The sequence below is a fragment of the Lagenorhynchus albirostris genome, chromosome 18, assembly GCF_949774975.1.
Source record: "Lagenorhynchus albirostris chromosome 18, mLagAlb1.1, whole genome shotgun sequence".
Taxonomy (NCBI): domain Eukaryota; kingdom Metazoa; phylum Chordata; class Mammalia; order Artiodactyla; family Delphinidae; genus Lagenorhynchus; species Lagenorhynchus albirostris.
The window spans coordinates 77,801,494-77,814,095 of NC_083112.1; the positions used below are offsets into that span (position 1 = coordinate 77,801,494).

Sequence of the window (12,602 nt, forward strand, 5' to 3'; positions counted from 1 at the left end):
GCCCAAGGGAAGGACTGGTTGACCGTCTGTTCTCGTCTTACCCTGGAGTCGGCGTCCAGCAGACAGCGGGAGATGACGGTGTCCAGGAAGGCCTCGTGCGCGGCGATGATGTGGTCCAGGTCCTGGGCCTGCTGCACTTTGTTCCAAAGTTCATCCCAAGAGCACTCCAGCACCTGGAAATGACGAGAGCCTGAGGGAGGCGCTGACGCCACGCTGGCGCAGCACCTTCTACGAAGCACAGCACGACGGCCTGAGACAAGATGATCCCAACCAGAATCGAGGGCTGATTCGAACGTACCTCAAATGTAATGTAATACTGCATCTGATGGATGAAATGGACCATCTCGGAAGCCAGAATGTGACAGTGGTGCAGCACCCCAGAGAATTCTGCAAGAGAGCCGGACACCGCCGTCGGACACCAGCACAGCCCGCCCTCCTGGCCACCTGCAAGCTGTCTTCCCCCAAACGCCCTCACTTTCACTCTCGACCCCTAAAGCAGGAACCTGCCTTTCCAGAGTCCATCTCTGTGCTATGTAAACACGTACTTAGCCACCCAATCACGCAGTGACAGATTACTTTACGGAATATAAGGATCTAACAAGAAATGGCATAAAATGAAATAACTGTATTTGAAAAGTAGAGAAATTCTGTTTTACAATGATGCAATATCTTGAATAAATATAAGCTCAATTTTATGGTTTCTTTACAGTCAGTCAGTCTGCCTACTGTGCGTGAGACTTTTACTATTCCCTAGCTATTTGGCGACAAAAATGACATTTCCTTAAGTACCGAATGTGACCTTGTCACCTGAGAGAAGCATGAACTTGGAGGGGGTGGGCAGGGCCCAGACTCCACTCCTGTTCTTTGTGAGATTATAAAACCAGGAAAAGGCTGGAGGGTCACCAGGGAGCAGCATTCTCTGCTTGGACTTTTCACTTTTGTTCAGAGACTCCGCTGGACTATTATGGGATACTACTGTCCCTGAAGGCTCCATTGGGGGAATGACTTTAATATGGGTCAGACTGGACATATTTCTGTTACCGCTCCAAGGGCCTTCAATTAGCTACCTGGATAACTCACTTGTCGCATGCGGTTATCTGAGAAATCATTCTTGTCCCTTCCTCAAAGAGTAATGACGGAGCGACGTATAAACAGGTGTGAAAAAAACAACAGTGGTGCTGTATACTTGAAAAACTACTGCTTTCTACAAGCTGAGGACTAAGAGACACTTGTGGGGATTCTGGCTTGTCTAACAGGCCCTCCTCGGCCAGGGAAGAAACAGCACGGCCACCTCAGAAGATCGGCACAGGCTCCAAAGCCTGCCGTCCCCCGTACCATCAGGAATCTGCAATCCATGAATATGGTAAACATTCTTCTGAAAGACAGCTATAAGCTTCCTATTTCATTTGTAAATCCAGAGTGAAGGATGTACTTTTCCTACTAGAACCATCAGAGGGGCTAAGACTTCTAGTCTAGCACTCAAAGTCTATTTAACTAAAATGACTTTTCAATGTAAAAAGGCGTAAGAACATGCTGTTTTAAGCCATATTCATCTGCATTATGGTTTAGGTAAGCTTCTCAGAGAAGTAACCCCAGCGTGCAACTCCATCTGGGGTTTAACCAGAGCTGGAACGGCGGGCTGTCCGCCTCCCCTACGCCAGGCAGCCCCCTGGAGAGCCGTCCGTGTGCATTCAAACATCCCACAGGCATGCGGGCGCGCGCCAGTCTGATCCTCCAGATCTTTCTCGCTGTGACGGAGCTCCTTCGTAGAGCGGCAAAGTCCCATGCAACGGTCTGTGATACGAAACAGTCTAGAAACCCCGCGTGGAAGGGTCTGTTTGTTTACTGTTCTTCATGTCATCACAGACCTCGGGTGGAACTTTCCCGGAAGCCCAGCGTCTCTGAGGCCTCGTCCAGCACAACCTCACCACTTCCGAGGGCACGGCTCTGCCCGCGCTCACAGCAAACGGGGCAGCCTGTTTCCCAGCCTCGTGAGACGGGTCTGCAGTTTACACTAATCCAGCCTGACATTTTCCCACCAAACAAAGTTTAAGATCGCAGGCAGAACGGTAGGTCTCATCCCGGCTCCCGGCGGATGACGTGAGAACGCTGAGCGCTGCCCGGGGGCCTGGGTCAGTGCAGAGGCAAGAGCACATCTGCGGCCACTTGCCAGCCTCCGGCTCCAGGACAATCTTCCACACATCAGGGAAGAAGTGCGACTCCAGGTTTCACTGCTCTGTGCAGTCTGGGTCTCCTCTAACTATCACCTAAGCTAAGTCTTTACCTCCTGCCCAGATCTGTCTTGGGCTGCAGATCCATTTACCCTTAAAAACATCTCACACAGGTGAGCCTGACCTGGCAGCCCGGCCCCGCTCCTCCCGCAGTGCCCGGAAGCAGAGGCCCAGGGGTCCACCCTGGCCACACCTCCCACCCCACGGCTCTCAGCCCCGAGGCTGCAGGCTCCCCGGGCTGCGTAACGCTTGCACACCGTCATGGTGGGCCAGTCTGCTGGCCTCCAAGCTCAGCCCTCGGGGCGGAGCCTCCCTGGCCCCTGCTGCACTGAAGTCACACCGGCTCACTGGGCCTCGTGGCCCTTGCACCTGGCCCAGCCCCCCTTCTGAACACGCTCTTCTGCCGGCCCCCGGCCCTCCCCCACTCCCCACTCTTCCCATCTAACGCACTCACCTCCAGATGCCAGCCCGGGAGCCCCTCCGTCCTATGACACCACCTGGTGGGGGTCTCCCTCCCGTACTCCCACAGCACCTGGTCTTCCCCACTTCAAACGACGATCAAAGCGCTCTAAGTGCCTGCTGACACGTCCAGCTTGCCTGCGAGACAAGACGCTTCCTGACCACAGGGACCTTTCTGTCACATCCACCACCGGATACCAAGAACGGGCAGCACCGAGTAGGCCAATCGGTATTTACTGAATGAATCATTTCGATCCTCAAACTTTAAGGAGACAATCTGCATCGTCTATGTCTTGACTATTTCACTCACATCCTTTTCAAAAGGTTTCCGCGACCAAAGGCAAATTTGGCAACAATGGTAAAATGTGTGTTATTTTCTTCATAGTCTTCAAGTACTAGCAAATGTATTTTCACTCTAGAAAACTTATCTGCTCTCCAGTCTGAAGGGAGCACCGAGGACAGCATCTTTGATGCACCCTCCTCCTAAGATAAAGCCTCTGAGAGTGAAGGGGCCCGAGGGCACTGCCTCCTGAAAAGGGATCTGGTGAAATAACCCACGCGGTAAAGCCTGCCATCCCTCTACCACCACAGTGCTTCCCTTCCGCACGGGAGAGAGCAAGCGCTCTGAGCTCACGGATTCGGAACTGCTCACTGCCCAGGTAAGGCTCTAACGACTATGAAACCAACTGATACGGAGACTGAATTCACAAGGTATACTTTGGTCCTTTAACTCCTAAAAAATACAGCTTACACCTGAAACAGCCCTTGAATCTCTTTACCCAGAACCTTGAAAATACACTTAAAACATACTTAAAATAGAAGCACTTGTGTTTTTATAATTGAACCACAAATAACCATATAATTCTAAAACTTCCAAAAGCAAAGCAACATTCACCCCGAGGTCCAATAAATACATAAATACAGTACCTCTCCCGCTGGACTAGCGTGGCGGCAGACAGCTTTACACAGACACCAAGAATGACCATCTCCCCTCCGGCAGACTTAGGTGTGAGACGTTAGACCTGTCTGCAATCCTCTACTGCCCCTCAAGGCTGCGGGAGGGACTTCAGGGCTTTAAAATACACCAGCAGCTCTCACAGGCTTGACCGTGTGGTTTGGACATCTTTCCCAGAAGCTTCTGCCCAACTGGAGATGCACTGGAAATAGCCTTGAGTGTTGTTAAAAATTCCAAATTTTCTTTCTAAAAAGTACCCTAAAACAATTTATTCACAATTTCAAAATCACCTCCTTCAACTTTTATCTACAGCTGAAGGGATGATATTTAAAAGTGACTTCCCCAAATTACCCATGAGATTCATTTCTCAACGCTATGGAGTCAAAGGACATTGGTAAGACCCTGGGTCTTTCCTGTCTCCTGGGTACAAGACCTCTCTGGTCACCGGTCAGGGCCTCCTGCAGACACCGTCTGGCGTCCTCTGTCTACCAGGCAAGTGTGAGGACACCTGTCCACGTGGGGCTCCCCGAGGGGTACTGGGTTGAGCGCTGCGCAGATTCCATCCTGGCAACCCTTGAAGGCAAGTGCTGCCAGCCAGCCCCGACCCAGACGAGGCCTCTGAGGCAGAAGACTAAGAACCAGCCCGAGGCCACAGCCCAGAATCCGGGCAGAGCGCTAACCACTCAACCTAGCAGTCTGGCAAACAAGAAGAGAACAGTCACAGGCGTGTAATCACTGAGGACTACCTACTCACCCACGTGGACAGAAACGACAGACACAAAAAGGAACTTTCAAAGAAAAAAAAATATATACTCATCTTTGAGCCACCATTCCACTAAGCCTAGAAGGCCAACTGTAAGATGAATCATTATCATATCAATCACCAAGAAAGGAAAACAAGTCCCGGGCCAGCAGGGGAGCCGACCACTTCCCCTACCTCCTCCTTGTTCACTTTTATTTCCAAAGAGGACCAAAACGGAGACTATTGTAACACCATTCTTTGGGGAGGGGACGCTCCATGCACTCCCTGCCCCCAGGACACAAAGGCTGAGAAAGAGGCAGGAAGCTCATTTACCTGTAGTTCTGTATTCGTCTATTTCATCTGGTTAAATGTTATCTGAAATACACATTTAGTTGCCACTAATAGCAACAGTTTTTAGATTAACTGAATCTAACAAAAGAACTTCCATTTCTTTTTAAAGGAAAAAAATCTTTAAACCATTTCAGATCAATAATCTTTTCTGTCTAGCTAAATGGCAAATATATATAAAAATGGGTATAATCGGCTTGGCATACCATTATCAAACTCTCTTGCTCTGAGCAAATCATTTTCAGGTGTAACTATTTACTCCAAACAACTTATTTTGAGGAATATTATTAAAATTATATCTGGGATGATGATCATGGATACTGTGCACATGACCAAACACACACGTGCATATGTGAAGGACTCCACGGGCTGCTTTCAGAAGCATTTTCTGGAATCTTCCTGTATTTTTGCCTCAGATTTATGGTTGGTGGGAAATTTCTAAATCTGCTGTGTTAAAAAGACTAACTTCCTGGTTGATCTCTGTTCGTCAAGTTGCCTGGCCGTTAATAACTAAAACACTTCCTTGTAAGTTAAAGGTAAGAAGGCTGCACTCCAACAGAAACATGGGCAAAAAAATAATTTCCTGAAAAAACAAACACAAATGACAAAAAAAAGAAAGAAAGAAAGGAAAGTGTTTACATTCAAAGATAATTTAAAAAGCATTAAAAGGAATTAAAATGAACTTCCAGGGAATTCCCTGGTGGTCCAGTGGGGAAACTCCCTGGTGGTCCAGTGGTTAGGACGCCAGGCTTCCACTGCAGGGGGCATGGGTTCGATCCCTTGTCAGAGAACTTAGATCTCGCATGCCATGGGGTGTGGCCAAAAAGATTTTTTTACTTCATACAAAACAAATAAATAAAATGAACTTCCATTTTCACCTATCAAATTGACAGTTTGTTTGAACATAATATCCAATGTTAGTCAAAAAAAAAAAAGAAGAAAGAAAACAGCAATACAGACAACTATCAACCAGTGACAGCTGTGCTTACGGGGATGTAAATTAAATTGGTACAAACTTTTCAGGTACAAACTTTCCTGAAAAGTAATCTGACAATGTGTACCAACAGAGTTAAAATATAAATACTAAGAAATAAAAGTATTAGTAAATGTAAAGTAAAACTAAGATTCGTATCTGTTAACCCAGCAATTCCATTTCCAATTCACCTATTCTAAAGAAATATCCAGAGGCATATAAATATATATTTACACAAAGCTTATGGCATTATTTATATTAGTGGAAAAATAGTAAAAAAAAAAAAACACAAAAAAACTATATGCCCAACCGAAGAGAAAAGATAAAATGATATGTCCACAGGAAGCAATATTATGCTATTAAAAATATTTTAGAAGAAGTTTTAATGACAAGGGAAAAGGCTCAGTGAAAGAAGCTGAAACTGAACACGATACAATAGGATCAAGTTATGTTAAAATTACACAGAAAACTGATCAAATAAATGCATTAGTTATCTTCAAGTAGAAAACAAAACTCATTGCTGACTATTCAAAATAAGAGAAAAGCCAATTTGCATAGACACTGCTGATATCCAAATCAGAAAAACGTATCAGAACCAGCTAATACTTGGATCTGTTACAGAGCTCAGATTTCCCACAGCTAAAAATAATACAGTTGTTGGGCTTCCCTGGTGGCGCAGTGGTTGAGAATCTGCCTGCCAATGCAGGGGACACGGGTTCGACCCCTGGTCTTGGAAGATCCCAAATGCCGCGGAGCAACTAAGCCGGTGAGCCACAACTACTGAGCCTGCGCGTCTGGAGCCTGTGCTCCACAACAGAAGAGGCCGTGACAGTGAGAGGCCCGCACACTGCAATGAAGAGTGGTCCCCGCTCGCCGCAACTGGAGAAAGCCCTCGCACAGAAACGAAGACCCAACACAGCCAAAAATAAATAAATAAATTTACATTAAAATAATAATAATACAGTTGTTTATTTCGAAAGGAGAAGAGTGATACAATGACAAATATCTGCACTGTGCTGAAATGATCTCGATCAGACACTGAGGAAGATAAGACCCCTGTGCTCGCAGGGAAGGGGAGAGGGCAGGCCCAGTGGACACCTGGCAGGCGCACCGACCGTGTGACTTCCAACCGCGTGACTTCCGGGGAGGGCGGCAGAGGCAGAGCCAGGAGCCAGCACCTCCGCCCTCATCGACTAGAAAATGGACGCTGAAGGCATATTTACCGTCCACAACCACGAGAGGCTTTCAAAGAAAACGCCCCCTCTTGATTCCTTCTCAGCTACTTCAGAGGGACCCTACCATTAATCGTCTCGAAGTGAGTCCGGAGGAAGCTCGGCCAGGAGCCTAAGAGCATCACGACCACTCGCCGAGTCCCGCCGGGAAGACAGAAAGCCTGGACGCCAGTAAACCTGTGATTCCGCGTGTTACCACGTGGACAGGTACCCACCAGCCCCCAGCTTCTGGGGTGTCACAGTTTTGGAACTCTGGGAGCTGCCCAGGGAGGAGCCTCGACCTAGTAAACAAGCAGAGCTCATGCAGCCTTTCTGCAAACAACTGCTCCTCTTTTAGGAACTGCTTTCACCAAAGGATTAACAGTATGACCGTGTGGTTCTTCTCTGGAGACATAATTTGTTGAAATACTTTCTCAAACGTTTTGACCAAATCACTTCCAATATAAAGATTTCAAAATTATTCATAATTCAAGTCACTCAATATTTATAACATTAAAATGAACTTGGGGCTTCCCTGGTGGCGCAGTGGTTGAGAGTCCGCCTGCCGACACAGGGGACACGGGTTCGTGCCCCGGTCCGGGAAGATCCCACATGCCGCGGAGCGGCTGGGCCCGTGAGCCATGGCCGCTGAGCCTGTGCGTCCGGAGCCTGCGCTCCGCAACGGGAGAGGCCACAACAGTGAGAGGCCCGCGTACCACAAAAAAAACAAAAACAAAAAAAAACAAACAACAAAAAAATGAACTTGACTACATGACATGAAGAGTTTTATTATAGCTTTTAACTGTAAAATATTGTAAAATCTTCCCATGTCCTGGTTTATGAACCAAAACAATATTAAAGCAATTCCCAAACAGACTTTAATTAAAACACTTACTGAATTTTAAATGAGCCAGTGATTTATTAAACAGCTTTCTTTCCTTAAAGATTATTTTTTTTAAAAAATTAAAGTACATATATGAACACTACATGATCCTAAAAGAAACTTCAATGTCTAAAAAAACCTAACGACTCAATTTCTTTTCCTGATTTGCACTGAAGTCAAGATAAGCATATTACAAATGAGCCTCTTCACAAAAGACAAATCCAAAAGCACAAGAAACCACTTTTCAATTACGTTAAGAACACTTTTGTTTTTGCGAAGCTGCTAGAAACCAGGGGCCAGGCGGGGACACGCCCTCTGCCGGGGTTTACCTGGCATATTTCTCAGGAGCTTGGCGTTGCACATGTGCCCCTTCCGGATGTCAGTGAGGATGTACTCCATCCGCTTGGCCCTCCAAAGGAAGTTAAACACTCTCAGGTAGTGGCTCATACACTCTCGAGTGAACACCTGGAAAGAGCAGAACACAGGCTGACAGGATCCTGTGAGGTGAGGGTCCTCCCAGGGCAGGGCTCACTTTTTTTTTTTTTTCCTTAAACAAAAAGCCAGAGAACACACAACCAACTCTAACACGTTCTAAGTAGTATGTAAGCAACCATCACAGCACACTTTAGGAAAGCGTCATCACACAGCAACCACGCTGATCGTTTATGTGTCGCAGCACATTCAACGGACCTGATGTACAAAAGTTCAGTGTGGCCGAAATTCCTTACAACTATGACCTGTCTTGAGGGGGACATTCACATCCCACTGCATTCACACAGGGAAACAGCACCCACAGGACGTGGTCCCTCAGTCCATCACTTACTGCAGAATAAAGTTCGGAGGAACATTCAACAAATAAGCTCCTGACACCTCATGTAACACCCTGGAGACCAAGGGTAGAAATACATGGATCTTATCCTGCCCACTGTCAAAATGACATCTGTCCTTCCAAATCCTTCTTCACAGAATTTGTAAGAATCTAAAATAATGCTGTGTTATAGAAGACGTAACTATGTAACTAAGATATGTACCCATTCTAATTAAATTCTATACAAAAAATGACAATCTCAATGAGAATAGAAAGGAAATAGGGATTAATATGGTAAATTAAACAGGGAAAAATCAGGAAATCCATTTGCTTCTAAAATCTGATTCTAAAACCATAAATTTTTAAATAAAACAGCCCTTTTTATCTTTCTAGTAACTTCTGTATCCAACTGCACAGAATTTAACGTGATAGTTAAAAATTATTTCAATTTCTAACGCTAGTCTGATTATCTGCAGCTGTATAATAAAATGGTTACAGGTACAGCCACTCCACTGAGAACATGCCAACCCAGGACATATGCTGACCCTGGGACTGGAGGGCAAAGACCGGACAGGGAAGAGGCCACTCCCTGTGTGAGTCCTGGGCAGACTCCACCAACCAATTACAAGACCTCTTCTCCTTCCAATCCAGCCTCTCCCGTCGGACCATCAACCCACTGGAGTCAGCAAGGAAATTGACACCTATTAGCCACAGGCAGGGATCTATCTTAAATTTCTTTTTAAATACATCTATGATATAAACTTATTTTCTTGACTCTACTAGAGCTTTTAAAAATCTAAAATCTTGAAAATATAACATTGCGTGATCAATTATTGATGCACAAGGTATGCAATGCATAACTTCGATACTCTCATAAGATGTGCAAAATCATACAATAATTAAGTAACCGTGTATACAGACCATGCTCAGTGTATCTATCACTCCAGGCACCTACATTTTGTGAAATAATCGACGCAGCTGCCTTCACTATGGTATCATTTATTCTACGAAAAAATAATATGTAATATATGCAATATTAACAAGGTAGATAATATGAAAGTTTCTAACATAAATCATTTGTTAAAATATCCTGTTTTGTACATTATAATTACTTAAAACTATTTATGACGTACATCTAAGGAGAAAAAACTAATTTGAATATGACCAAAAATTAAGTCTGAGCACAGCTGTCTATTGAAGATGTAGTAGCTCTGATCTGGTAAAGTTTAAACAATGGAAGTTTCCGTGTGAAAAGCCTGCCCCAGCAGCTACCGCCTCACAGGAGACAGGCAGGGCCCCCTGCAGAGCAAAGCTGTCAGCCCAGAGGGAATGCACGAGAGCCGGCTTCGGTGCAGGCTCTCCAGCAGGAGATGGGCGCACACCACCCCTGGAGAGGAAGGACAGCCATGGACAGCCAGCTCTGCAGAGACCGCTAGGGAGACACAGTAGAGCCACACTACACTACTTCTTAACAGAATATTCTCCCAAGAATTAGAAGAAATGCATGTCCTTCTTCAATATTTCAGATATGAAAATGACTGAGATAAGTTCAAAGAGATACCTTGGTCAAGGAGAGTTCACTCAAGTCTGAATAAAGAAAAACTGAGCACTAAAGAGGGCATTTTAATTGCAGACACACAAGAGAGCTGTGCTGGTCAATCCTTTATGACCTGGGAACCATTCAAGGAAACAGAACTTTTCTTTAAACACAGTGGAAGAGCGCCGTGAACAACTGCGCAGCTATTTTCTCATCAGCTCAAATGGATACTAAATGTCAAATTTTATCCAAGTAGTAAAAATACAACGCCACTAAAATACTTTATAGTTCCCTTCAAATTATCCTAAATTAGTCACTACAGTCTAAGAATAATGGAACAAAATGAATAACCCATTTGTTAAGTACTTGCTGAAACCTATGATAAGAACAAATGATATTAAGAATTCTTAAAATAATCCAGCACTTCAGCACTCATTAGTGACTGGTGCACACACACATGCACACGCACACACACACGACTCTGGCTCGAGCATTCATTCAATGGACGCATCGGGGATGCAAGCAAGCACTTCACGCGGAGCTCTAGAGAGAAACCGACTCTGAAGCAACAGGGACGTGCAGCCACCCAAACAGCTACGACGGCGCCCAGCGGGATCTTACGGTTGCAATGGGCCCATCGACGTGGTAGTCCAGGCTGAAGACGTCCCAGCCGGTGTCACCTGGAGAGACCTGAGAGCAAAAACAAACACACAACTGCAGGGCTTCCCACCACTGTGAAGCTGTCGAGTCCTCAAAGGAAAGGCATTAAAATAAAGCCCAATTTTTAAAAACCACTCAGCAGTTCTGAGCGAGAGCTGCCTGAGAGCAGAGGAGGGCATCTTTTTTCCACTCCTGTACCCTCAGCATCTAGACAGACAGGCACATACGAGGTGCCCTGCAAATATTCTGGAATAAAGAGCGTATTTTTAATGAAATTGTAAAATCAGTTTTAACATTCATCAGCATTTTCTTAAATGACAAAAACCCACTGCCTTTTGTGTTCCTAATCCATAAAAGTAAACATTTTTTAAAAACCCACAGGTTCTGCTAATGGTCCTTCATCATAAGTAAGCAAACAGTGTATTACGTTTATGAAATACTCATTCCCCTAAAAAAAGCCATCTTCTCTCAACTAAAACTAAACACCTCTGTTTGTGATCAGCGCTACTGCGATCTGTCACCTCTGTGCCCGGTGTCGTCACCAGCAGCAACAGCGGTGGTGACTAAGCACCCACGTGGCCAGGCCCCAGGACGGAGCTGCACGTCCCCTGCCCGCAGCCCTGGCGGCCCTCTGTCAGGAGGACACACTGAGGTGCAGGGACCCGTCTGAGGCCATACCACGCCAGGCCACCGGACAGGGATTCCAAAGCACAGTGGCCAGCTCCCCCCCACCAGAGCAGAGCAGCGTGGAGCAGTGAAGAGAAGAGACGAGAAGAGATGAGAAGAGACGAGAAGAGAAGAGAAGAGAAGAGAAGAGAAGAGAAGAGAAGAGAGGAGAGGAGAGCAGAGAAGAGAAGAGAGGAGAGCAGAGAAGAGAAGAGAAGAGAAGAGATAGCAGAGAAGAGAAGAGCAGAGAGAAGAGTAGAGAAGAGAAGAGAAGACAGGAGAGCAGAGCAGAGACAGCAGAGCAGAGCAGAGCAGAGAAGAGAAGAGAAGCGAAGAGAAGAGAGCAGAGCGGAGCGGAGCAGCGGGGCCTCAGGCCACATGGAGGGCGCCAGCGAGGAGCCCCGGGTGGGACCAGAGCTGCGGTACCTCCAGCAGCCTCACATCCAGTCTTCTGAGGGCCTCAGGGCTGTCAAACTGGGCGTTGGTGGCTCTGACAGCTGTTTCAAGAATTCCAGTCAGGTTGTGTTGGTACAAAGTCGTAGCCGGACGGACAAGCTCTGGTCTTAACAGAGTTTGGTAAAAGCAAAAGAGGATGTTACTTGGATTCTCAATGCGCTTCCTGAAAACTTCAGACTATAGAGTTCAAGTGACAAAACCTAACAGGACAAATGGAACCGATACAACACGGCAACAAAATGACTGTAAAATCTGAATGCTACAGAATTAACTATAAATAAGATTTCATCAAGTATTTGGGGGAGCAAAACACTTCTTTAAAATTAATTTTGATTCAGCTTAAAATTGAAAATCCTAAAGTGAGCCACGCATGTTAAAAAATACAGTTTTCAAACTTAAGCCTGGCCTACAGTGGCATGAACTACTGTAACTTCCTGTACAGATCCAATGGGCAGAAAGGACTAGATTAAATCAAAACAATTGGCTGTGTGGACACCATGATTCTAAAGGCTAAAAACTACTGTATTACCAGCAAACACTTAAGGGTTACTGACATCTGCATTCCTAAATATGAAACTGACATCTGCCTTCCTAAAAATGAAGCTAACATTTCCGAGATCCGCCCCAGGTGTGCACAGGGTGAAAAAGGACCAACAACGTCAGTGTCGCTCAA

The 12,602-nt window shown here is 45.8% G+C and overlaps 1 protein-coding gene across 6 annotated transcripts in view; it reads right to left on the bottom strand.

Moving 5' to 3' along the window:
* The window catches only part of TUBGCP3 (tubulin gamma complex component 3), a 60,743-nt gene that overhangs the window by 10,698 nt on the left and 37,443 nt on the right, over positions 1–12,602 (bottom strand). For 5 of the 6 annotated variants that reach the window (XM_060128828.1, XM_060128829.1, XM_060128830.1 and 2 more), the window contains 5 exons: positions 11,900–12,035; positions 10,769–10,837; positions 8,132–8,267; positions 299–387; positions 42–173 (listed from right to left, as the gene is read on the bottom strand). In XM_060128828.1, the coding sequence (XP_059984811.1) occupies positions 42–173; positions 299–387; positions 8,132–8,267; positions 10,769–10,837; positions 11,900–12,035 (562 nt within the window). The remainder of the gene's footprint in view (positions 1–41; positions 174–298; positions 388–8,131; positions 8,268–10,768; positions 10,838–11,899; positions 12,036–12,602) is intronic. The other variant, XM_060128832.1, reaches the window with a different exon arrangement.